The 26,334-nt window shown below is 38.3% G+C and overlaps 3 protein-coding genes across 4 annotated transcripts; 1 reads left to right on the forward strand and 2 right to left on the reverse strand.

Annotated features, from left to right (window-relative positions):
* Positions 1-1,439: 1,439 nt before the first annotated feature.
* LOC114524101 lies at positions 1,440-2,799 on the forward strand. The gene has a single exon (XM_028545218.1). It carries the CDS (start codon positions 1,498-1,500, stop codon positions 2,362-2,364), a length of 867 nt encoding a protein of 288 aa, XP_028401019.1. The 5' UTR covers positions 1,440-1,497; the 3' UTR covers positions 2,365-2,799.
* Positions 2,800-2,822: 23 nt separating this feature from the next.
* On the reverse strand, positions 2,823-5,009 carry LOC114524102 (transmembrane protein 248-like). The gene is made up of 7 exons (XM_028545219.1): positions 4,706-5,009; positions 4,311-4,581; positions 4,032-4,091; positions 3,864-3,963; positions 3,466-3,616; positions 3,201-3,317; positions 2,823-3,029 (listed from the first exon to the last, which is right to left on the reverse strand). The coding sequence occupies exons 1-7, from the start codon at positions 4,871-4,873 to the stop codon at positions 3,003-3,005; spliced, it is 894 nt and encodes a 297-aa protein (XP_028401020.1). The 5' UTR covers positions 4,874-5,009; the 3' UTR covers positions 2,823-3,002.
* A 268-nt stretch (positions 5,010-5,277) lies between these two features.
* Positions 5,278-24,836, reverse strand: LOC114524010 (mediator of RNA polymerase II transcription subunit 13-like). Of its 2 annotated transcripts, none has more exons than XM_028545113.1 (27): positions 24,644-24,836; positions 20,636-20,894; positions 20,152-20,236; positions 19,374-19,454; positions 17,964-18,109; positions 17,481-17,732; positions 17,068-17,281; positions 15,872-16,660; positions 15,006-15,552; positions 14,429-14,713; positions 13,594-13,737; positions 13,328-13,362; positions 12,194-12,909; positions 11,786-12,051; positions 11,554-11,679; positions 11,303-11,435; positions 11,077-11,136; positions 10,923-10,998; positions 10,634-10,808; positions 9,995-10,195; positions 9,414-9,655; positions 9,002-9,150; positions 8,771-8,920; positions 8,325-8,564; positions 7,858-8,162; positions 7,617-7,702; positions 5,278-6,868 (listed from the first exon to the last, which is right to left on the reverse strand). In XM_028545113.1, the coding sequence occupies exons 1-27, from the start codon at positions 24,710-24,712 to the stop codon at positions 6,733-6,735; spliced, it is 5,967 nt and encodes a 1,988-aa protein (XP_028400914.1). In that variant the 5' UTR covers positions 24,713-24,836; the 3' UTR covers positions 5,278-6,732. The 2 variants fall into 2 exon arrangements, with proteins under 2 accessions (XP_028400914.1, XP_028400913.1); XM_028545112.1 differs by having other exon boundaries at positions 15,872-16,663.
* Positions 24,837-26,334: the final 1,498 nt, after the last annotated feature.

Genomic DNA, 26,334 nt, shown 5'->3' on the forward strand with positions numbered 1-26,334 from the left:
AGGTTTCTTCCTGTAGCAATACTGGATCAATAAGAGATAATACTTGCTGGACCTCTACAGAAAGAACAGCTTTGAATGGTTGAGTTAGACTGTATCAATAAGAGATGATCCTTGACTTTTAAACTGACTACAAGAAAGTTAGTGTAGGTTCTCTCCAGGAAGAACAGTTTCATTTCGTTCAGTTATAGAACTGACGTGAAAGCATCACTTGACAGGACCTGTGTCTAAGTGTAACCACTAGCCAATCACAAGTAGGATAATTAAAAAGTCCTAAAAACCTGCCGTAGTGTCTAATCATGAGTACACGATGATAAGCTTCTCTCTTGCCGGTTAAAGTAACGTGAATGATATAGATATAAACTTTTGAATTTAATTGAAACTGAGGAAGGTTTGGCGCTCAATTGCTGAGATATTCACTTCAAAGGTAAAGAAATTTGCAACTGAATTCGACGTTAGCTTTTTAACATATTCCGTGGGTTCTTGTGTTGACGTGGTATATTTTTTCTTTACAAAGGAAAACGTATTGGATCAGCCAATAGTTTTCACTTCCTAGAGTGTGTCTTTGAACCGCATGTTTCCCAGAGCAATAACAATAATTTACCATATATAATCTTTAGCTTTTATAATCATTATTCCCTTTCCAATCAAGATAGTAGAGTAACTATTGGATGACGGCTTGGAACTAATTTCTTATCAGTTATGAATCCGTTCACGGCGGCTGTGGCGGCCGGCGCTCTGACGGTTGGGGACAGGAAAACTGGACGACCGAATAAAACGAAAGAAGAGTTGAAAAACAGCAAAGACGAAAATGAAGCGAAGGAATCTATACACGATAAGGGAGATGGCAAATGCAAGAAAGAATGCATAATATTGTAAATAAAACTGTGATGTAATGGTACTATTCGCCACTTTGAAACTGCAGGAGCTGGGCACAAACACTGACCTATACTAGAGGTCTAATATAGATCCGGATCTAATATAGGTCAGTGGGTACAAATTTGTAGTGCAGACAGCGGTGATTCATTCGCACAGGTTTATGGGAGTTATGGGATGGTTAGACATTTTAGGCAAAGTTGGTGATATAGTATGCTAATATAAAACTCACGTGAATATAGTCTCGAATAAAAGCAAATTCTATAGTGGCCGAAAATAAATTCCCTAAAATACCTTCTTATTGAAATTTGAAAAGAAAATGCCGAATTGCAAATGTTTATGAATTTGGCGAACATTTGGCGGTCACAGTCAATTTTTTAATATTATCTTGTTTTGTTTAATGTGTAGGCTTTGATCTGAAAAATCTCGTATATGAAAAAATATGATTTTAGAAGCAATTTCTTTTTTGAAAATGGATATCTGCAGTCCAGGTACGAAATCTTCCGTTTACCCTCCCCACCCACAGGACGAAAATATCACAATTTTTATAAACAACGCCATTTCGAAATTTCATTTTATTTTAAACATTTTTCAATGTTTTCGTTTATAAAAACATTTTAAAACATGTTTAACGGTGTCTATTTTTCGAGACCATTGACATTTATGATAAAAGGAGGAAAGGACGTGCTTTTTTCAAGAGGCAACCGGTCATTTAGCGGAATCTTGATGCGATTTGTACAAAGTACATTGGATACAAATCGGTCGGTTAGCAAAAATGCAAACGTTTTGTGCCAAAATGTTGACCTTTTAGCTCATTCCAAATCGATTCCGGTGGTTTTGAGGCTAAGATACTACCAGAGAGGGTCTGCTAGTTCTCCTTCCAATCTTAAATCGTGGAGAAAGCGTTTATGGACAGTAGTTCGTGGGGTCTTCGTGGCAACAGGTGGTTTCGTTTGGCTGGTTATCTTTGCAGCCTATTTCGCCCTGGATAAAGTTACGGTTGACGTGTTGGAGAATGACAAATCTGCTGCAGCGAACACGCTTCAGAAAAAGCTAGCTGAGCATTTTTATAAAGAAAAACACGAAGCTGAGATTTTGAAGAAAGAAAGTGCACTTGATTCTGTTTGGGAAAAGTTAAGCAAGGAGGAAGAGATTAAGGAAATTTTTGGCCAACCTTTGTATGTTTGTGGCTACAATTATAGGTTCATGAGCGATGCCCAGGATTTGAGAAGAGTGGATGGAAAAGTGGAAGAAAAGGATGAAAGGGAAAGTTTTAAGGAAACATTGAATGAATCGACATGGGAGGCAGGGTGCTACATTGAAGGTCCGAAGAAGATGGGGGTTATGGATGTTAAATTTGAAAAGCACAAGGAAGAGTGGATTCCTGTTTCCTTGCGTGTGGAAACCTTGGAGAAGACGGGTCATGTCGTTAGCAACGTTTCTGCCTCGTTACCAAATGGAATCACAAATTTCACCAGACTTTCAAATTGAATCCATAGTTAGAAATCATTCAGCAATGACATTTGCACAGGGATAATATCTAATGCATTTGATGCTACAAATGAACATGAAACAGAAAAACACAAAATCAAAAATTACTTTTCACTTTCAACTTTTCGGTTACCAAACAGAATCACAAATTTCACCAGACTTTTTAATTGAACCATAGTTGGAAATAATTCAGCAATAACATTTGCACAAGGGTAATATTGAATGCATTTGATGCTACAAATGAGCATGAAACAGAAAAGCACAAAATCGAAAATCACTTTTTACCTTCAACTTTTAGGTTTTATTAAAAAATTGTCTCATCTACGGCTATTCGTCAATAATTTATTACCATCTACACCTATTTAACAAGCCAGAGGGTTGTAATTTAGGAAATAAATACAAATTTAATGTGTGAATTATATAAGCATTGAAAACAAGCACTAATAAATAAATATTGTAAATGCAAGGAATAAATTACAATTAATTCTTATTTGTCACTTGCTGGGGCCGTTTACAACAGCTTTTATAACTTGATCCTGCCTCCAATTCAACGGCATTTATCGATCAAAACAAACTGATCCAAAAACTAGTTTGCACTAGTAACAACATGTGAATATTTGTTTAACAATATTATCTTGTTACAAACCGTTGGACTCAAAGGTTACCTGTGAAAAAGACATGATTTTTGAGCATTTGTTCTCACACAATAGATACTTGTATAAATTTATGAATCATGAATTTTTTTCTAGCATCATCATAAAAATCCATGGAGATTACTTAGTATGTAAGAGTGTTTTCATGTGGAGAAAACCGGAGAAAAAAATTGTATCACCCACCTTTTTGGATTTCAGAGGTTTTCCTTTAAGCATACCATAAATGATGGATGAAATCACAAGAATAAATAGGAAATAACTTGTCACTTGCAAATGAAGGTTTGCCTTGGCCCGTTCATCCTACACAGAATTATATTTGTACATTAATACTATAGGAATTTTGGCCTCAATATACCTTCATTTTTAATACAATTATTTATATTAGTTCATGTATTATGGGTCATCGCTTTTATGGTTTAAATCTCGAAGTAAAAACTATATTTCCTACCACTGAAAGCTTCTCACGAACTTCAAGGTCGACCGGATGTTTAAAGTAGATAACTGCACCCGATTCACATTTTGAATGTTGACTTTTCTTTGTCAGAGCTTTCATATTTGTCAATGAACTAAATGAAGTTGAGTTACAAGTCTCTGGCTTCCTAATAAAAAAGAAAACTTTAGAAATACACTTCACCAATACAAAACGTAACTGACAGATATAGACTAACTTGAAAGCATCATCAAACATAGGTTACAATTTTATTGTTTAGTGTCACCAGAAGTGTTAACAATGCATATACTTGTAATTCTAAACTGCTTACCTGGTAACGGATATTATAATATACAGCAATGTGAAATTAACAAAATTCGTCATTAATGTCATTAAAAATATTTTATTCATCATACCATTCAGGAAGTGCTTCTCGAGGTGCAAGAATTGTAACGCAGCTGTGAAAGTACCCTTGTGGAAGTTTACATAAATTATTCTTCTTGTTACACTTTCTCTCTGGAAAGCAAAACATTTGCATCACAACTTTGAAACATCCGGTGTGATACATTGCACAGTTCATATACCTTCTGTGTCCCAGACTTTTGACAGCGAAAATGTCAAATTCATTTTTCTCCTGAAAAGACCTGAAAAAAATTGGGGATCAAAACATTATTTCATTCACAACCAGTAGCATATTGCTGCTAGGTGAAACTGCTTCAAATCAATTTTATATTTTTTCTTAGATGATCAAAAAATACATGAATTGCAGTTTTCATATTGATAAGTAAAATAGTTTTGCAAATACAAAGTAGGACTTAAGGTGATTGGTCTATTACCTAATTACCACTATAGGTTATCCTTACCAGATCCAACAGTAGGTGCGTCCATCAGTGCCGTCAGATGGGTGATGTTTCCATGAAGAAAGTGATCCTTATTTCGGACATGGACACCAATTTTTAACGGAATTGAAATCAGCTGTAGACCATATGTTGAAGTTGGGGATTCATATTTTGAGTTCTGGCCTCTTTTCTTTGTATCATTGATAGACTTCGGTCTGTGTTGATTGACTTTGCTATTGACTTTGTCAATGCAGAACTGAACGTTACTAAGACTTGTTAAGAAATCATTCCAATCCTAGTTGAACAAAGAAAAACTCATCAATGACGGATGACCTCACCTATGTACACCTTTTATAGTATGTCTGACTATCTGTAAATAACCATAGCTCAATTTTGCACATGCTACAATCGTATACTACCTTCTCAGCTTCAGGATCAACGACATCGTTATTGTTAATGTAATAGCCAAGCCAGAACAGTGCTATAGCCAAACAGCACAGGCATATTGTGAAAACAACACAAGGTGGTTTTGACACAATAAACGCCGTTAAATTCCTGCAATAACGTCGAGGGAGGTCCAAAAGCATTGCTCCTTTATCTGATCGTAGTTCTGGTCGCCTTTAGATGGATTGTTTGCTGTTTTTCGATGTTTTCTTTTGGCTTTCGGAACAATTATTCAGTTACCGATTGGCAGCCATGTTGGCACGTCAGCAAAAGTTGTACTCAGTCTCCCCAGGAGTCACACAAATGGAAACGTTTCATTAAAAATTTGTACTTTTCTTGCATATTTTTGCCACAAACGAGGTTTTGACTCAATTTCTGTCTCCTTGCTGGGTCTTCCCAGTTCTTCTGAAGACGTATTTTCCCCGCATGGCTCCTCCATTATCAGCAAAAACAATATGGCTTCATTATAAAGGTAATAAAGCTATCGTTCCAGTTGTACTAGAGATCACTGGAAATCATCGAGCACGCAATTTATGCAAACATTCACTTTATGTTGAAAAGAATAATTTAATTTCCATTTTATCTACAGTACTTGTTCTATCTACAAAGCGTAACTCTGCGGATATATTTGAATACGTTCATAAATATACATGCCAGGCACGTGCGCTCCTACAAAAAACGCGAGCTGCACACGTGCCCGACATTTCATAATACGCCAATACATTTTACCATAATACTGAAACGTCACATTACAATAATAATATAGATTTGAAAACGTTCTACATTCAATTTTACTAAAAATTTTTCTGGCACTTCAAAAGCGCCCACATACTTTACACTGCCCATAAATACATTTTTGGTCCAAATTTAGGCGACAAATTCATTATAATATAATTCTGAGCAGCTTATAGATAAAATCCGTCTGCCATGACGAACCGTTTAGTAAATACTTATACAGGTTCTCTCTATTTCTATGACTATGTACTACACTGAATAACAATGAATAATCTATATTAATAATAATTGTAATAATTAAAATATTATAAACATTTCATAAAATAGCTTACTATGCGTTTAGTGAGTTTAATAGTTTATTTATGTGTGATTTTACGATATTTTTGTTCTTTTTCTCGTGTATTTTTTTTAACATGCTCCAAATTGATGTCGGACTTTTAGGAAAAACCCCCAATCTTTCTTGGTTTTTCATATATCTAATTTCGCAACTCTGTTAAAATCCCACTGCCTGGACTTGAAAAATTATGTAGTATAACTTAGACCTTCCTTGACAAGTTAAACAAAAGTTCGTGCATATTGTGGGTTATCTATCATGCAAGTTTTAATTAGCACAGCACAACAATTAGGGGGTAATCGATAATTCTACCAAGATAAACTGTTTTTTGTATTTAGGGGTATTTAAATGCAATCATAGAGACTATATATTCTATTCTATTATAGGTGCCCACGATATGCTGTTTTTTATCAGCGGTTTTCGCAAACGAGAACAATAACGTAGACAAGGGATCTTACTAATATACAGAGTTGCGAATTGTCTGGTTTTTTGCAAGAAGATAATTCTCTTTTAGTCTTTGTAAGTTCGCATGGACTCAAGTGAATCTCCAAAGTATTTTTGCACACCAGATGTAAAAAAAATAACTTCCTAATAAAAGTTTTCATGCGTGTTTTGCAGCTTGCAAATTTGATTTCAAAATTTTCATTAAAAGTTGATCGTGTTTGAGCACAGACTCTTTCAAACCATACTGTCATGTACAAAACCACGTTTGTTTTGCCCAGACGAAGTCCTACTTGTGTTAAAAACAAATTTGTTGTGTTGAAAACCTTGTTGGCCCAGTTTAAAAGCAAATGATTCGGTTGATTTAAAAAACAGTTTTCCCAGCATCGTGGTATTTTGCAAACCTCTAGATGATGATTACTTGTGGTGCGAAGACAATAAGTTAATATTGATGAGCTTAATTTATTTCTGGTGATGAAGATTGCATTGGGCTCAGGAAAGCAGGCCGTTGAAAGCTTCTGTCATTTGGGACAGGGTTATATAATGTACGGGAAGGCAGGAATTTCTGTCTTCAGACACAGAGTCCACAGTTAGCCACGAGAGAGCGTCGTATTGCTCCAAGATATATCTGGAAATGGTGAACATTAAAACTTAGCGATGTGGTTTGCTTTTGCAAGCGTAAAACATCTCTAAATTTCGCTTCTTTTTGCAGAATTTCGTATAGGTCAGTGAATTCTTTAAACATTTCACCAACAGTTGACTAATTTGATTGGATTATGGTCAATTAAAAATCCTCTTTTGACGATAACTGGTCATTGCAGTATTGCAATGTTTTATTTAGTGTTTCACTTTCAATCTTCCTCAATGTCATTGCATGTTTTATTTAGTGTTTCACTTTCAACTGTTGCACTGATCATTGCAGTATTGTTAGTCTGACTGAGTGCTGACTGTTGTTACTAGTACTAGCCTGACTAGTCTAGTAGGTACTGCTTTACAATATTATATTCAGTGTTTTACTTTCAACCTTCCTCAATGTGCACTGATCATTGCAGTACTGACTGAGTGTTGACTGTTGCTACTAATACTAGCCTGAATAGTCTAGTAGGTACTGCTTTACAATATTATATTCAGTGCTTCACTTTCAACTTTCCTCAATGTCAGTTGATAATTGCAGTACTGCAAGTCTGACTGAGTGGTGACTGTTGCTACTAATACCAGCCTAGTCTAGTGGGTACTACTTGAAACGTTTATCCAGTGTTTCACTTTCAACCTTCCTTAATTTCAGTTACGATTACTAGCCCGGCTACAACTTACTGCCTTGCAACAATTTCTTTGTGCTTAATCCCTTCGTGCTTAACCATTACTAGAAAGCCTACCTTAGAACATTGGTGTGTGTATTTGAACTCAAAACATGGTTTCCTTGACGACCAGCTTCATCGACACGATGCAGTAACAACGCCGCCTAAACGATGAAAAAGTAGGTCATGTAAAATACCCGACAAGTTCTTCGAAGAATGCGTTTTCTAGTTCTAGAGTATATTAACGTTCGTGTCAAGATTATAACTCAGACTGCAACTTGAATTACCCGTTGAAAAGTAGGAATTTCTCGCAGCTTACCTTGAGAACAACCGGAGAACTTCCATCCAAATGTTCGTCGCGTGAAAACTGTTTGAACGCCGGCCCGAGCGGTGCCGTTGTGTAAACACGACCGTGGGCTAGCGGAAATCCGAAATTCTTCTCCTGCTCGCTTTGTTCATCGCTGCACGCTGATTGGCTGGGATGCGGTGACTGTATACCAATAGGAACGAAGGATGACGTCACGGTATCTGTCAACATTGGCGCCGAAGATGGTCGCTCGTGTGGCGAGGAGCTCCGAAGATCTTGATGTAAATGTGAAATTCTTGACGGTGGAAAAATGTTACCTAAAATCCGAAAAAAATCCATTTAACTCATCGTTCGAAAACTCTCATATTTTCAACGAAAGTGCTCGCTACAAGTTTAATTCTATGAGATTGAATGTGGTATAACTTTGTCGTGAAATCGCTGTCACTCGTAATACAATGATACATAAATACGGTACATACTAAATAAAGGCATCATCGGGATCTCGTCGTCGTCTTCCGTAGGTGGTTCGGTCAGCATGAGTTCGTTGTCTACCAGACCCCCGCGATCGTCGACGTCATGGATACCGTCATGCTGTGCGAGTCTGGTGGACTGGGAGTTTTCGATGTTGATAACAATGAATGAACTTGATATACGTTGCCTAGTTACCGATTCGACAATCGTTGTGTCTGGGTCACGATAGTTGTTGAAAGCCGTAGTTACTAGGAATAAACGAGGCATTTTAAATGAACATGACTGTCCGACTGTGTGTTAATAGCACTTATAGGGGTTCTCCCGTATGTCGAGCCTCGCTTTAATGTGATATATTCTCCTTGCACGAAAGTGAGGCTTGGTTGCAACTTGCAAAGGCGATAACCAAAAGGGACGTGATGTTGCATACCAATCCTAACATGATGGTTAAACTTACCTTTCGCGAGGTGTATTCGCAAACACAGTTCGTTGTGCAACGAAACGACGGAAACGCTTTGAAATCTTGCGTGAGAACGCGACGAGGAACACGCGTCGCAACGATCCGTGCACTCGCTTGAAGAATGACTGCGAATTACTTCATCCCAATCTAAAAGAATCAAGAAATGTATAAAAAATCATTCCCTTCATTTTCGCGCTATTTTCGCACTCTCGCTTATCTGGTGATTACCTCGTAATTCATGGCGGGAAAATCTGCCCAATTTTCCGACGACTAATCTCCAGTCTCCTACCACGGATGACGTAATCCCTTGGCAAAATTCCCACAACCTTCTTAGGGCTTTTATCCGCAGTTTTGTACGCCGCTTGTTCGCCGGTAAACTAAATAATAACGATGCACGTTTTAACAATACTTCGAAGTGAAGTGGACTGAAAAAAAAGACAGCGCCTGCGATGATATTTCAGCAGTTGAATTAAGGATGAGGATACTTCATGTGAAGCAACACAATAGCGGGCAACCTGTGGCCTTTAAGGCATGCCAAAACACGACGCAAGCTCTAAATTTTCCAAGTAATCTACTCTCTTCTCAAGCACAAATATCCATTTTCCGCTTATTTGATGGTCCAGTGTAAACCGCTACTCACCCAAACGGTTCAACGACCGTCACAAACGTTTCCATAACCATGCCTCTGTCGTCTGTGAAAGTGGCCAGCAACCATCGCTGATCATGTGATAGACCGTAGCAGCAGAACAAAAGGCTCGCGGACTCCTTATGCGTGGTCAAATCGTCCGCAGCCTCCACCGTATCCACGCCGAGGATGAGCTTCGTCGGGGTTGCCAAAATATAGGCGGGAGAATACACCCGTGTGCGGGTTTTATCCGATGGCTAAAATCACGAAATAATGGGTAACATTACGAATAGTTCACACTGTATTTCTTAAGATAACTATAGGAAAATATACTTGCTTGAAAGCCAACCTAATTTTAAAACCTATAGATTTAGCTTAGTACGGAATTCGACATATTTGTAAACCAGAATGATTGAAAATATTGCCGTTTTAAAATCGCATCAATGAATCCGATAGCATGCACTATCCAGTGTCGGTATATATATCAGTGGTGTTCGCCCACTTTGACCGCCATAGCAAAAAATTGGCGGGAAATAATGTTTCCAAATCTGCCCAGGGCTTAAGAGTACCCAATGAATGGACTCAAAAAAGCTCACCTGATTCTTCATGGCCAACCGCTGGCTTGAAGGCGCCCAGAATCCGGTGTGAACCCGAGTGTTATACGGTTTCTTCAAAGTCATTCGACATCGGGAAAAGACGGAAAACGCCGTAGTTTTGAGAAGTTTAACAAACGATACGAGCGAGCCCTTCGTCTTCTGGTAAGCATCCACCTGGGTTACTTGATGTAATGGTACGATCTGGACAAAATCAAAGAATAAGTGCATTAAAGATTGAAAAGGGTGGGCTACGTTTTGCATAAGATGAACAGGAGTGCATGGAAGTAACAAACAAAAACACTTCATGACGCTTCATATTTAACGCAAAGTTGTTTGAGGTGGAAGTGTTGGCAATGGTGCAGTGGATCAACCAACAACAAAGCTGTTAATTGATGGAAATTTTTTTCGCTCCGGTCCTGGAAACACATATTTCACACCAGGATCTTTTAACTTTCCTAGAATTTTAACTAACTAAATGCACCATTGTTTGATTTGTACTGCTCCACTGCACTGTAGTAAAGTTTCAAAACTACAAGATTGTCAGCTGAAGAGACTTGTAGTGAGAACATTTTAACAAGTGTTAAACAACGATACAACTTGTTTCCAAGTTTGCTACAAGGTGATCCAGGCCACCCCTACCTCTAACACAAGACGACTGCGGAGTTTTTCTGGTATTCCTGCTGCCATTTCGGAGAAACTTCGAAGCAAGGCATAGTAGGACTCTCTCCTTAAAACCTTGTCGTTGGACTCGTCGAACGGGTTGATGATGTAGATTACAATCGAGGAATTGTCTTGACGTAGCAGGTTGTTGTCACTTCAAGAAAATAAGGTATGTTTTGTCATGATGTTAACTGTACTCGTAGCGTACCGTACCGTACACAGTACCCCATAGTATACAAATATAACACATTTTATAACACACTCTTACCCAGAGTCAGTTTTCTTCGAGCTGTCATCGCCAAGTGACGTCCGCTTATCCAGAGGCAATTTCTCGAGGAAGGGACCTGTACCACAAAACAACTCTGGCATAAGTCACAAAGACAAACAAGCGGCAGTGACATTTCCATATTCCATCAACTTACCTAGTTCATACTTGCATACTTGGGCAAACAATTTAACACGAGCTCCATCGGATATACTCTCTATAATGGAAAGAATCAAGCTTGATTTTTCTCCATATTTCACTTTGGTTTACAACTTTATTCAGAAAAGATGACAACTTAAACTCTCGGTCATACAAACGCCAATATACCATTCTAGTATCAACATGTTTGCAGTTATCCATCCTTACCCAAAGGAGCAACTTACCATACTTTCCAAACCAAGGACTGACAACATTCTTGCCATATTTCGTCTGTTGTTTTGGCCCAATCCTGAGAATACCATCGCCAGACATGGACGAGATTTTGCTCACGGGAATATGGCGGCCCAGTTGACACGTCTAAAAAACGTCATAAAATCGCGTTGGAAAAAAATTCCCGTCAAATAAATACCAACCTCTAATCACGTGACAAAAGATTCCCGCCAAAAACATACCACCTCCATTTCCTAAAGCTCACCTCATACGTGGAACTTAGTTCCCTGAAGAAATGCTTGACGTTCGCGTTCGTTGTCTCGTTTTCAGGCGCGAGAACGACATACGTGACGTCACGTGATGACGTGTACGGTTCTAAGAACAGCTTCTCCTGCAGAACGGGTAAAATATTGGAAATATTAATTAAAGTCCGCAAGAAGGCATACTCCGGACTGCAAGCTCGTTTTTGTCTTGATTCATCAGACAACAACACTTACCCAGTGGTGTAATGCCAACGGCGACACGGACAGCCAATCACCATCATGGCCGACAATCACACGCGGGATCCTCGCGGGATCGCCCGCGTTGGATGAACCCTTGCTGTTCACCTGGCAAAGTTGCTTCAACGAGAGTGGACCTTGTACCGTAGAGAGCTGATCCCACGTTTTCCAGTGAATTGCCTTATGAAGAGACTCCTGTATCACAGGCTTCAGATCCATTAAAAAGTCAACGGTGGTCTTGGAGAGTTTCTCAACTTCAGAGGCTAAAAAAAGAAAGTGGAAAGGTTTGTTGATAAATGCAAACTTTCTTTACGTACAGCAGGCTTGCTTTTCAGCGGACTCTCTGACAATTTTTGAACCAAGAGATTCGTTGAGAGGCTTCTAAAATTCCGCATTTATTTTTACCTGATTTCATCTGAAGTGGGCTCCCTGTATTATCACCGTCCAAACCGGTCATGCCCAGTTTCCCCGAGGTAGCAGAGGCGGGCAACGGCGATGAGAACTGGTCAAGCAGGTTATCAACAAGAACAGTTGAATTACTCGTTCCCAATAATTCCGTGGACTGTACGGGCTTCAAATCCTTTATGACAGACTCCTTTTTAAGATGCAAAGCAGCTCGCTTCCTCTTGGTCGTGTCACAATACCTAGTGTCCAAAGTTACGCCCATGTTCTCCATACAGCTGCTTACATAAAGTAACTCGCTGGAAAACAGACCCGTATGTTGGCGCAGTTTCTCGCGTTCAAATATCCCCAACCCGCACTGACATACATCATTGTTCCTAAGAAACCCGATGGGTTCCTTGCTCAGCGTAGGACGTTTTCGCTCCCCCGTTATACAAAGGCAAGCATTCGTGCCGTCTAAATTTGTATCAGAGTTATAGTTCACATAAGAATCGGATAAAAATAGGTTCGCGTGAAGCATGGCGTTGGAGTCATGCTCCCCGGCATCAAACGTGTCGTATATGGGTCTTGTTTGGGACGTTTGAGGATCGTGTGGGGACATTGTGTCCATCTTCGACGATTGGGAATTGAATGTAGTTGTGATTGTTCCAGAGCCAAGAATCGGAGCGGTGATATCCGATAGACTGGTACGAGCTTTCGTAGAAGGCGTGGCGGCAAAGCTAGGAAGAAAATGTGACATTATTAGCTCGTCTCCTCTAGTAAACTCAGTGAGCAATAAAAACTTTTGAAGAATGGAAAATTAGGAAAATTGAAGCTCGGATGAAGACTGTAGAATGGGGCCTTGGTAACACTCATCAATTTGGCTTTAAAAATGCAACGCAAGGTATCGTTTCAGACCCCTCGCGATTCACAGGTATATATACTAAATGATTTGTATCATATTTTGTATCATATTTCCCGCCTTTTTCTTGAGGTCCTAAAAAATCCTACCAATGATTGATTACGACCTTTAATGAGATAAACGTTTTCACAGGTTGCTACTTTCAAAAAGAATATCTGTGGTCAAAGCGTCAATGCGCTTTTGCTGAAGATTCGTTTTTTATAAGTATCGAAAGGAATTAAAGAAATAATACTTACCTTGACGAATCAGCTTTAGAACTGGATGATTTGACCTTTAAAAAGTGTGTGGGAAAAATGGAAATAAGACAACAGGTTGAAGGCTTCAGAGTTTAATTCTTGGCAATGATTTTGAGGCTTTAAGAAGTGCTACTGACTGTAGCACTCTTTACGATACTATTTAAAGGCTGGACACGATGTTGTTTCAAACAACAGAGCAAAAGGTGTCTCAGGTATAAGCGAATAAAAGGCTTTTATGGTTATAAGAAATTCAAACGGGTTCTCACCTGTGGTGATGGCGTGTACACCATGTCCTCGGTCAGTTTGAGCGGCGGTAAACGTGAACTTGGCAAAGATTTCACAGGCGGTATTGCGGTGGAGATACATAAATATGCCTGCTCCGTTGGGATTTCGAATATAGGCGCCGTTTCCTAGGAAAAGTTTACTTTAGTTTAGGTTTCCTCCTGTAGTAACACTTGATCAATAAGAGATGATCCTTACTGGACCTCTAGGAAAAACAGTTTAGAGCTGATAGAGCTATCCAGTATAAATAAAGCTAGTTTAGTTTAGGTTTCCTCCTGTAGTAACACTGGATCAATAAGAGATGATCGTTACTGGAGCTCTAGGAAGAACAGTTTAGAACTGATATAGAGCTATCCAGTGTAAATAAAGTTAGTTTAGTTTAGGTTTCCTCCTGTAGTAACACTGGATCAATAAGAGATGATCCTTACTGGACCTCTATAGGAAAAACAGTTTAGAGCTGATAGAGCTATCCAGTATAAATAAAGCTAGTTTAGTTTAGGTTTCCTTCTGTAGTAACACTGGATCAATAAGAGATGATCGTTACTGGAGCTCTAGGAAGAACAGTTTAGAACTGATAAGAGCTATCCAGTATAAATAAAGCTAGTTTAGTTTAGGTTTCCTCCTGTAGTAACGCTGGATCAATAAGAGATGATCGTTACTGGAGCTCTAGGAAGAACAGTTTAGAACTGATAGAGCTATCCAGTATAAATAAAGTTAGTTTAGTTTAGGTTTCCTCCTGTAGTGACGCCAGATTATTTAGGAGATATTCACTGGACGAAATGACAAAAAGTTAATTTAAGAATGCCAAGAAACACGTACCTTCAGTTGATTAAGCACATCATGAATTTCCTCACTCATCGTCTTTGTCTTGAATTCGCTATATTCAGGGGGAGTCGGCGCCATGGTGGTCATAGGTTGTGGAGAATGCGGAGGATGATTTTCTAACATGGGAGGAGTGGGGAACATCCGAGCAAGATCGTTATGGGAAACGTTTCCAGGGCCGGTATTCACCGGCACCGGCACTTTTGTCTTATGGCTCAAATCCTCGTGGCCGTGGTGGACTGGAGGCGAGTGGTTGTCGGTGAATACGGACAGCAGTTGGCGCTACAAATAAGACGATGAATGTTAAAGCGAAATTTTTGAAGCAGACAGTGTAAATAGAGACAATATAGTAGTATCAACACATGACAACACACCACTGATCTAATGATAGAGTCTGGATAGGGCATTTGCTACACATCAACGAAACCTATTGTGGTAATGGGATAAGTAGTGATAAAAGTGGATTCCTGCCGGAATTAAGTGGCCCGATCTTGAAGCCGAATGAGATCATTCATGGTGGGAATCTATACTGCGCGGTCCAGTATTAGCATATAGATCAGTTATCGCAACTCACCTGCTTGTCTTCTTCCTCCTCATCCGGGGAATCAAACATGTTGTCCAGATCAGAAAACGTCACTTGTAGATCTTTTTCCGTCCGTAACGATACTCTGGGGGTGGGGGGAGAGGCAATAAATGGTAAAACCTGTTCTGCTTCCGGTTTTACAGGTTCCTGCTTCGGTACAGGTTCCTTCGATTTCTTATCCTGAGATTTCCTGCTTTGTCGACGTTGCTTCGCACTGCGACTCGTCTTAGATGAAGTAGAGTTAGGTGCTGGCGAAGCCGCAGACCCGGTGCTGCTTGTGCTGTTGGCTCGACCACGCGATGCTGGTAGAAAGACGGAATCGGGTGTCTCAAGCGCAAGGCTGGTTGGTTCGGATGACGGAGCAGGAATCTGGGACTTGTTGGTACTCGAGCTCCGATGCCCTCGAGGCTTTACGGGAGCGGGCGTTTCCGGCTTGACCCGGCTAGGCTGAGTCGCAGAGGAGCTTCGGCGCATGCGTTTGGTAGGAACTTCAACTTCAGGTGCAGGATCGTCATTTGACTGTCTTTTGTTCTGATAACTATCGAATATGAAACACAGTTTAATCAGCATAAACAAATCTCTAATGTTATTTATTTTAGATAGCTCTATCAGTTCTAACCTGTTCTTTCTAGATTAATCCAGTAAGGATCGTCTCTTATTGATCCAGGGTTACTACAGGAGGAAACCTAAACTAAACTAACTTTATTATTTATACTGGATAGCTCTATCAGTTCTAAACTGTTCTTCCTAGAGATCCAGTAAGGATCATCTCTTATTGATCCAGTGTTACTACAGGAGGAAACCTAAACTAAACTAACTTTATTTACATTACATCCCAAGGTTCGTTAACAACTTACTTTTTATTTTCAATGGTCTCAATCTTGAAAACCTCCCGCGTATTTTCAGGCATCGACACAACGTTCCCGGTAGTCAGCGGTCGCCTCTCGCCCTCCCTGAAATCGAGCACATCATCAGGAAGCCTGGGCTTGAACTTCGGATCTCCGGTAAAAACCTCATAGCATTTCCATACGTCGGCAGTCGATATTCGAGACTTCGAGTAAACATCGTCCTTCGTTCGTGAAGGCTTCTTACGATCGTCACCCGTTCGTACAACTTCGGAAAGTCGCGTCGAAACCGGGGGAGTCAGTTTCAGAAACGTTTCACCAACATTATTGTTTATATTGTCAATAAGATTTTCGTTTGTAAAGGGCAGCGCTGGTTTGGATTTTATTCCGTCTGCGCTGTCTGTGGATTTAGGGTTAGCCTCGTTTTGACTGTTTGGCTGACGATTCTGGTCCTCAACGTAGGTCGCTAAGTTATACGTGGAATGTCCTTTGGAGGCCGGGGTGACATTTCGTACTTTCCCCTCTCTCTGATGGAAGGGTAGTACAGGTTTGCGTTCCCGCTCTTTTTTCTGTTTGTTTGCGAGGGTAATGTGGGTGTTTTGTGACCCGGTAGGGTTGGGTCGGTTGATACCAAACGGTCTGTTAGGAGGTGTGGTCCGCGACCGACTTACATTGCTGCTTGATGTGCATGAACACGATTTACGGCTCAGAGGTTCCTTGAGGTTCCAGAACGACTCTTGATCGGCTTTGAAGTTTGTACCAAAAGCTTTATTTTGAGCTGCAGTCACTCCCGATGTTTTACTTCTGAAATATAAAAGTAAAGAAGTTTAAGATAAAATTTACTTGCCATACTGAATAGTTAGAGGTCCAGTAAGGATCATTTTTGATCCAGTGTTACTACAGGAGGAAACCTAAACTAAACTAACTTTATTTATATTGGATAGCTCTATCAGTTCTAAACTGTTCTTCCTAGAGGTCCAGTAAGGATCATCTCTTATTTATCCAGTGTTACTACAGGAGGAAACCTAAACTAAACTAACTTTATTTTTACTGGATAGCTCTATCAGTTCTAAACTGTTCTTCCTAGAGGACCAGTAAGGATCATCTCGTATTGATCCAGTCTAACTACAGGAGGAAACCTAAACTAAGCTAACTTTATTTATACTTAATAGCTGGAGAGTGTAACAACTCTAGACTCCAATACTTACGTTGACTTGGTAGCGGTAATGTCTTTCCACGCCTCATTAACTAGTTCGCAGGCCACAGCTTTACTGTCCGTGACTTTCGTCACACCCTCCGACTTCGCCTCGGGTTCGGCCGGTGCCGTTGAGGCGAGCCGCTCGTTATTCTTCTCAGCGGTTATCAGCGCAAATGGAGAGGCGGGAGGGGTCATAAAGACAGGTGGTGTTTGGTTTGACGATTCTAGAAAAAAAAATTAAGATAATTTTTACAAGAGCCGAAAACGTGGTAATTTTCCTTCATATATCTTTTAGTATCTCCTGCTATCCCAATTGCTACCCATTAATCCACGTTTTGATCACGTGTCGTTTTTCTCACCCCACGTTACTGGCAAAATCAACACGTGATCTGAACAGGCAGGATTTGATGACGAATTATTTACCTTCAGCACTGTCGCTGTCTAAGGAAACCAAGACGTAATGTGAGGGGCATTTGATGACATTTCCTCCTACTTTAACCCCAACTACCACGGGTATATCGTGTTCTATCCCCTCAGGCACGTTTGTCCAGTCATCAACTACGTCCAGTGGAAAGAATCGTTTCCAGTCTTCTAGAAGTTTGTTCACGCCGACGCTATTATGTTGATAACCTTGGCCTGTCAAATTTCCCTTGACGCCATACGGTCCCAGAATAACTAAAATATATATTTTGTTGAGGAAGTCTTGTTATGGAAAACTCGCTCTTCGTCAAAATACTTTTCAGTAAAGTTACATTCATCAAATTTATAATTATTAAAAACAATTTTAACTTTAATTGTTTAGCTTTATCTTGGCCATACAAAAGGGTAGAGATTTTTAAAAAAATCACTATACAGTGGGCAACTTTATCATCAAACAATCGGCTCCTGAAATGAAGATACACGCACCTTTAAAATCCCCTTGCAAAGCTCTCGCGTTGGCTAAATCGTCGGGTAGGATGTGTCGAACACCGGGCAATTGTTTCACATCAACAGTCAAACATATTTTGCTCTCCCCTTGGAGACAAAACGCGAAAGAAAAGAACAACTTGTTTCTACAAGAAAATTGAACAAACATGTTAATCGTAAGACAATATCCTCGAGATTAAACAGGTCTCTTCCTCTGACAAGCAAAATTATCTGGCTTCAGACGGACTGAGCTGCTAAAAGCGCGGATAGCTTTCCGGTTTCCTGGAACTGAATCACACAAAAAAGTTGCAATCCATTAACAAGTATCTTTAGATATTAAATTTCCAAACTATACAAGAGTTTAAATGTGTTAGGGTGGATTTTCACTTACAGAAAACTAGTTCGCCTGCGGAAATTTCTTTAGAATTTCATATAAAAATTATTTCAACACGACAGTCAATTCAAAACTTAAAATATGTTCCCACAAAAAAGTTTAACTGATCAAGATTTTGTCACCTTTTTAAACGTGTTTTTTTTTGCAGCAAGATGGCTTTTTTGAAGAATCCGGAATGAGTTTTTGTAGCTCACAAAAGATGAAGCACGATTGACAATTTTCAACACTTAAGGCAACATCTTCTGTCTTTAAAATCATTCTAACTTCCTATGCATGTATAGTGTTTGTTAAGAACAAGAAAGCCATGATTGTTGTGCTATGACTATCGCCTGTATTCTAAAAGCTCACTCACACTCAAACTCATTGAGTGGGAGATCTTAATCTTCTCATAACGTTTCAATGGCGGTATTTCCAGCCGAACAGGGGCTTGATTTTCAGTGATTTATCTTATATCTTTTCATCTATTCAGAGAGAACTTTCTCATTGATCAGCATTAACGAAATTTATATGTCACACTCGATGAGTATGAGTGTGAGTGAGCTTTTTGAATACAGGCGTATGTGTGGGCAAGCACTCCACGCTCACATTTTTTTATACACACACGCTTTTTTCACAGATTCCAGTGATGTAAAGTAGTTGTTTGTGCATGAGATAATTACGTCAAACGTCTGGTTTCGCTAAATGCGAAGTTTGCATAATTCACAGACACAGGGGATATTTGCACACAATATGTGTTGAAATTCGACTAGAAACTATCAACTTTCCTCTCTTTCCATTGCTACACGTATTTACGAGTTGCATATGTGACTCAGTACAATTCAAGGTTTATCGCAGAAAACCGTCATTTTTGTGAACTAATGATTATTTATAGTTTTAAATGGGATTGGCATTTTAAACTATAAAATCCATGGCAGATTGCCAACACTTCGTATATATCTCATATTTATAAAAAGTGCAACGCATTGCGCGTTTAATAGTAGCCCGAAAACTATTATATACATTGCACGAACACTTACTTTTCAGCTGTGCTTGGGATTATGTTGTCTAAATTTACAAACCATTTTCCAACACGGACATAATGTCTGGACAACAAGTGCCTATTTAAATACAAAAGAGGTCACTTGTATTAGACTTGTCATTTACACAATATACATGGAGTAGGCGACCAGCAGGTGTGTGCGGTTGCAAAATGAAAACCCAAATAAATGGTACTAGAAAAAAGGGCTGTAATGTACAACTTCAAATTTGATATAAGCCATGAGCATTTCCAATGCCATATTTAGAGTGATACATCCGCTTACACAGGAATCGATATTGTCAGAATTGATAAAAATTAAGGCCTAAATAGGATTTTAAAAAAAATAATAATCCTAAGACGAATTGTAGGCTATATATATCGTCCGTAATTCTCATTTTTTTTGTTTGTATTCATTAGCAAATAGATTGAAATATCTTTTAAATAAATATTTCCTAATTTTAACTTTTCGTTAAATTAATGTGATAAAATCGTAACACCTACTCAATTGATTATAACAGATCGTCGGTCTTCAAAAATGATTGTTTAATTTAACCTAGCTTTATCAGTCAAAATTGCATGCAAGATTATATCTGAAACCGCGTTAAACACTGCTGAACATTAATAACAATTGCTTTCTTAGTTTTCAAACTATAAGGATGAAACTGTCGTACAATTTTGGCCACAACCTGGTGGAATTTTGTATCAGTATATACTGCACAAAACATTGGTTTCATTTGCAATAAAACTCATTAATTTCCCATGTTGATTGTATTTACCTTTCTAACGTGTTGTGAAGAGCTTTGAACAGGAGAACTTTTGCTTCATTGGGGAAGTTACTTTCCCATGAGCCATGATCAGATTCTGAAAAAAAAATTACAGTTTGTCTTTATAAAACACACAGCAGCCTATATATGATCAAAAAACTGTGGACAACATATTCTAGTCTGACAGATTTCGTACAAAAGACATTGATCACCAAAAGACCTTTTCAGCTTTTTTTTTTTTTAGCTAAAACTAAGTTTCAATGGCTATTATCATGGTCACAACATCTGAAACATCATGGTCTATTGCATTTCTTAAAGTACTTGATTTAATAACATTCTAAACTTACAGGAAAGTTGGTGAACAGCTATTTAACATAGTGTAATATTGGCATATTCCTTAGAGCTGTTTTTGAGATTTAGAAATACCCAAAAAAATTTGAATCCAGTGTTTACACAAATCATCATATTGCTTGAGCATTTGAATATGAATACATACCTTTTAAGCTGGTATCGACAATATCGATCGTTCTTGGATCATCTCCATACCAAAACAACCAGAGTTCCTTTGCGCTCTCCGAACAGGTCAGACCTTGGTTCAACCTCGGTGTGGTGTAGGGAGGGGAGTGTCTCCAGGAACACAGCACGTTGTTCTTGAGGGCATTGGCGAAGGACGTTAGGACAGGGTCCTCCAAGGGTCTGTCCAGCGAATGCAAATTCCCAGTATATTTACACCACTTTAGAGCATTAATATCAGCCTGAAATGAATGGAGAATAATTCAGCAAACTAAAAATTACTGTGGTCAGTACTGCTGTGTAATGTCATGTTATCAACACCATGCAATACTGGGCAACACTATGAACCATTGTATAACACCATGGATTACAGCATAACACTATGTAACACTGTCTAATGCCATGTAACACTGTACAACACCATGTAACACTGTCTAAGACCATGTAACACTGTACAACACCATGTAACCCTGTCTAAGACCATGTAACACTGTACAACACCATGTAACCATGTACAACACCATGTAACATTGTCTAAGACCATGTAACACTGTACAACACAATGTAACACTGTACAACACCATGCAACACTCTCTAAGACCATGTAACACTGTACAACACCATGTATGCTGTAAAACACTATGTAACACTGTTAAACACCATGTAATCATGTACAACGGCAGGTACCACTGTACAACAACATGTAACACTATATAACATCATGAAATTCTGTTTAACACTATGCAACATTCACAATATCATGTAATACTATGGGACATCATGTAATAACAGTGTAACACCATACAACAATATGTATGATTATGTATCATTATGTTGTATTCACACAACAGAACATTTTTCATTATCAGGGCACACATTCATAACAGCTAATTTTCTACAGCTGAATGTGTCTATCCTGTATATAAATTCATATGTGACACTGTATCAATGTGCAATAACATACAACAATATGTAACATTGTGTTACACTATGTAACACTGTGCAATACCACAAAACAATATGTAAAACTGTGAGGCACCTCAAATGGAAAATTTGAAAAGCTAATATAGATTTTAAAAACTGAAATAATAACACTCACAGCTGGAAATGATTATCTCATGCAACAAAAATGATTGTAAATTAAAAAAAATGAGTGGAAAAGTTGAACTACTGCCATCAATATATAGTCAAAACAGAATTACTACAAAAATATCTCCAGGCTATTTGTAATGTACACCCATCAATATACTGGCGATTAAAGAATAAAATGTGTGAAATGCTATATACCATTATGCTAATTATGTAATAGTGTAGTAATTATGTTGTGTCTTCTTTTTTAAGCTTGTCTGAAACGGTTTGGCACAGAACTTGTCTCAAGTTGCTAAACTAGAACATATTTCATAACTTTGACTAAGGGGTTAAAGTACACATCAACACTGGAAAAAGCGAGGGACTTTTAATTTGATGACTTTCCACACCATCTCGCAGAATTGCTTTTTTTATTTTTTGTCCATAAATACTTGCATAATATTTGCCAATATGCCCTACAGTAAATGTTAATACTTCACTTCTGAAATACCTGCCATTTTTTACGGTTAAAACTACTGCAAGAGTTGGTTAAGAAAACTCTCAAGAAATTTTAATTGTCAAATTGACAATGCATGCAATGGTAGGGTAATGCCATTTCAATTACAGGTACTGTACAGAAAGGCTGAGCATCACATAGGACTGCCATTTTTTTGGATAAAGTTGTATTCCCAACATACAGAACATTTTTCATGTACAATAAGCAGAACTTTATTTGGCATTGATCATTCAGCTTGAGATCAAAATTTCGTTTTAAAACTTTTAGGAATATTGCATCATACTTCATTCAAAATTTCTACATAGAAAATTTTTTTCAAGAACATATAATAACTGATAAAATTAACTGGCCTGAAGAACTCATATTGGCAAAATATTCGCAATTAATTGTCGATAAAAGTTACAAGACATCTCCTTATCGTTTAAATGCATTCCTAACACAGATAATCATTATTTCAATGTGCTTACGAGATGCTGTTCACTTTTAAAGCTTGCACTTATCCATAGGTCAACAGGGAATTGAAAATTTAAATTGGTACGCTACAGTCTATATCATATTGCAAATTTAAATGTTTGTGGAATATAAACTCGATAGCGGTGTAATATTGTTTACACTTCTTAGCGTTTAACAAAACCATCTTCGAAGTTTAACAATCGAGAGACATTATTGTCATTACACATTGTCGAGGACATAAAGACTCAACAATGCAGTATAATAAGGATAAGGCCTTATATTCCCAAGTAAATCGCTTGCTAGCAGGAAATTATAGCTTTCACAGCTTATTTGTAACGTTATTGAACTCAAATATACATCATTTTGTCTGATATTTCGCACTCATTATAATGTAAACTTTACTAATTTCGACTTATGAGGAATATAAATTGTTGTCGTTATAAACAGGACAATATACTTTCTCTTGCAAAAGAATCTCCCGACAGCAACTTAAGTGCTCCTAAAAAATACGATATTCAATCCGACTGTGGGCTAAAATCGACGCGAACTAGACTGTATAACATTTTGCATGAGGTTTCGAGGTTTTAACCTCCTAAAGGGCATTTAAATGGTGCAAGGAGAAAGTTTTGAATGCCACATGTGGGCAAACGAGTTTTGATTACGTTGAGTGAGTGTATAATATCATCTAAGTTCCAAGGCACAATAAACATGTTTGCTTAATGCTTTCAAAAGGTAGAAGCATGTTTTGGGGGTTCCTGGTTTATATTTCACAGTATATTTGTACAAATTTGAGGCCATCTATCCTTGTTATTTCCAATATCACGTCTACTTCGTCAATTAACGCGCATAATAACAGGCCTGTCATTTACACAGAGTGATATTTCAAGTTTGGAGTTCCCTATCCATCTAGGCGCACTCTTAGCGCTATTGAACCGAAATTGTTTTTTACCAAACAACGGTAATTATTTTGACACTTGTTTGCCTCAAATGTATGTGTATATACCGGCGAGATTTATCGTGTATTTATGATAGAATTAGTAAGCTCAAAAAGCCAGCTTATGACAAGCGAAAATTACATTAATATCTGACCATCGTAGTTCGATAAACATCGCATCTCTACATATATTATTGCACATTTTGGCACATATTCGATGTGCCGTATATACAAAACAAATATATACCGTAATATAATTAAAAAAGGTTATTTTGGCTACATTATATTACGGGTAAAATGTGAAATTTAACTTTGATCTTTAGAAGAGATGAGTCGTACATAAATTATCTCCCATCGAACTGGCTCAGACATAGTTCTTTCGAATAAAACATTGTACCGTATTTATGACATAAGATGGCTCAAAATTAACTGGGGTTTCACGCTTTTCTATTACCATGGGTGTACAGTAACCATTGCCCGGTTATGTGGTCTGAAACTTGGCTTCATACACCGCTTGAAACCGTTCATATTGTAAGGAAGTGATTACCAGAACGGAGTAAAATAATAAAATTGTCTGTGTGACGATTTTACATTGTTTACACCGGGCAAAACGATACGTCTCTTATGTCGCACAAATGACTTGTATCTCAAGCATAATATGCAGTCTTTTTGCCTATTATATAGATCAATAATCCCTCTAATTATTTTTAAAATTTCTCGCCATGAAACAGAGATAAGAGTGAAGAATCAAACGCGAATGTTAGAAGTCAATGAAGCATATTATATACATGTATAGTGTATTAAAACACTGATGGGAAAGCGTGCATTAAAGTAGGTGATATTTAATGGCTTATAAATATATTCTGGTCAGACAATTGTTGGTATTTACTCTACAGGCACTTGGATCAAATGGTGGATTCTTAAAAGCGGTCGATTTAACGTTTAATACATTGTAAACATGTGTGTATAATAACGATTCGAACATAACATAGCGACATATGCATTAGAACATGACATACCAATGTGAACAAATTGGAGCTACATTCCCTTAAATCCACGGCATTTGAAGATAAACTGCCAGAAGTCATGCTAGACGCATGACGTTGCTTTCCACGAAGCGGGAAAAGGCCAAAAGATACGCCAGAAAAATGTCTTTTTTAATCGAAACTTTTCGAAACGTTTCACACGAACAAGGAAAATGGCAGCGATTCTCCCGACTCCAGTTATTGCAGCAACGGCATGTGATTGGTTGAAATGCGTCACGTGGGCGAATACGGAACTCACCGAGGCATTCCGGTTAGTTCCGGCAAAAGCTTATGATTGAAATTGACATCATGAAATCCACAATTTCAGGATTAATTACAGGCATGTGCTAATTTTCACCGAAATTACATAAATAACATAATAAACGTTAAATTTAAGCCAAGCATATCGGTCTATAATGATCTGAAGATAAAATAAAGTATTGATTTATCGAGCAAACGTTGACAATTTAACAATGAAATGAACAATGAAATTGAATAAAAATGGCATCGAACGAAATGATCCGAATTCGCTAATGTTACAAATTAGTAAACTGGTTCACGCGAGATTAATGGAGTATACACGTTACCTCTTTAGTTTTGCAGGAATAGTGGTGACCTATTGGGCAAGTGGTGATCAAATACTTAGTATAAAATAAGCGTATCAAAACAATAAGCAGTGAGACAGCGGGGCGGCTGGGAATAATTTATTTTCAAAACAATGAGAATACAATGAAATGTTTCTCTAGCATAAGATCAGATTGTACCTGGATTATGTACATTTCATGCTCACTTACAGTTGGTAAACACCTGAAATTGCAAACGCGGAATTGAGTTTTCATTCAACAACTTGTATTCTACGTCAGTGCGTAAAACTGATCTATCACTACCATATCAAAAGTCTTTTTTTCAGTGAAAGGCTAAAGATCAGCGATTTGTTTCACCAAGGTTAGCGCAATAAAACGGATATATAGTGATTTTTTCAACTGTTGCAAAAAGCTTGAAAAGCCATTAAAGTGTAGAGCCGCCAACACTACTAATTTAAAACTTCAACAGGTCACTTACTAAACTACGGAAAAACTTTCAAGCGATTGAAATGAAACGTTATCCGGTGGATACCGATAGCCGCTATCCTGCATTATTTTCTGGGTCGCTGACTTTTGTCAATGTTTTCTCGACCTTCCTGAAATTCCCGGGCAATTTTTTACCAACGAAATAGCATGCAAGAAAAACCTCTTTGTCTATGACGAAAATGATGAAAACTATTTCACGAAGGCTTTAACATCACAACAACCAACCACAGAACCAACCCATCAAACGTGTGTAAGCCTTGGTTACTGTACAACGTAAGATGTCGCTACGCAAGAGAGACAAGACGGTTAATTCCTTGCATCATGCAGGGGCATCTATTCCGCCCTATCCGGTCGTGATTGTTCACACGGAAATGGCGTTGACCATGATTAGCCCAGGTTAACTTGCGACCTGGATTATACGCGAAGGATCTTTATTGATATAATTACCGCATTTAGAGACAATGTTTTTGGTAAATACTTTCATTAATTCATATATAATCTACACTACACGTGTCACTTTTGCTTGGAAGAAGATGCCGTATGTACTGTATGCAATGAACGAACCCATTTTTTGACCCAGGGCCAGTGGCCAAGATTTCATCCACGGCCGCTGTT

Source organism: Dendronephthya gigantea, unplaced genomic scaffold (genome assembly GCF_004324835.1).
Source record: "Dendronephthya gigantea isolate DGI-Jeju-01 unplaced genomic scaffold, DenGig_1.0 000029F, whole genome shotgun sequence".
NCBI classification, from domain to species: Eukaryota; Metazoa; Cnidaria; class Anthozoa; order Malacalcyonacea; family Nephtheidae; genus Dendronephthya; species Dendronephthya gigantea.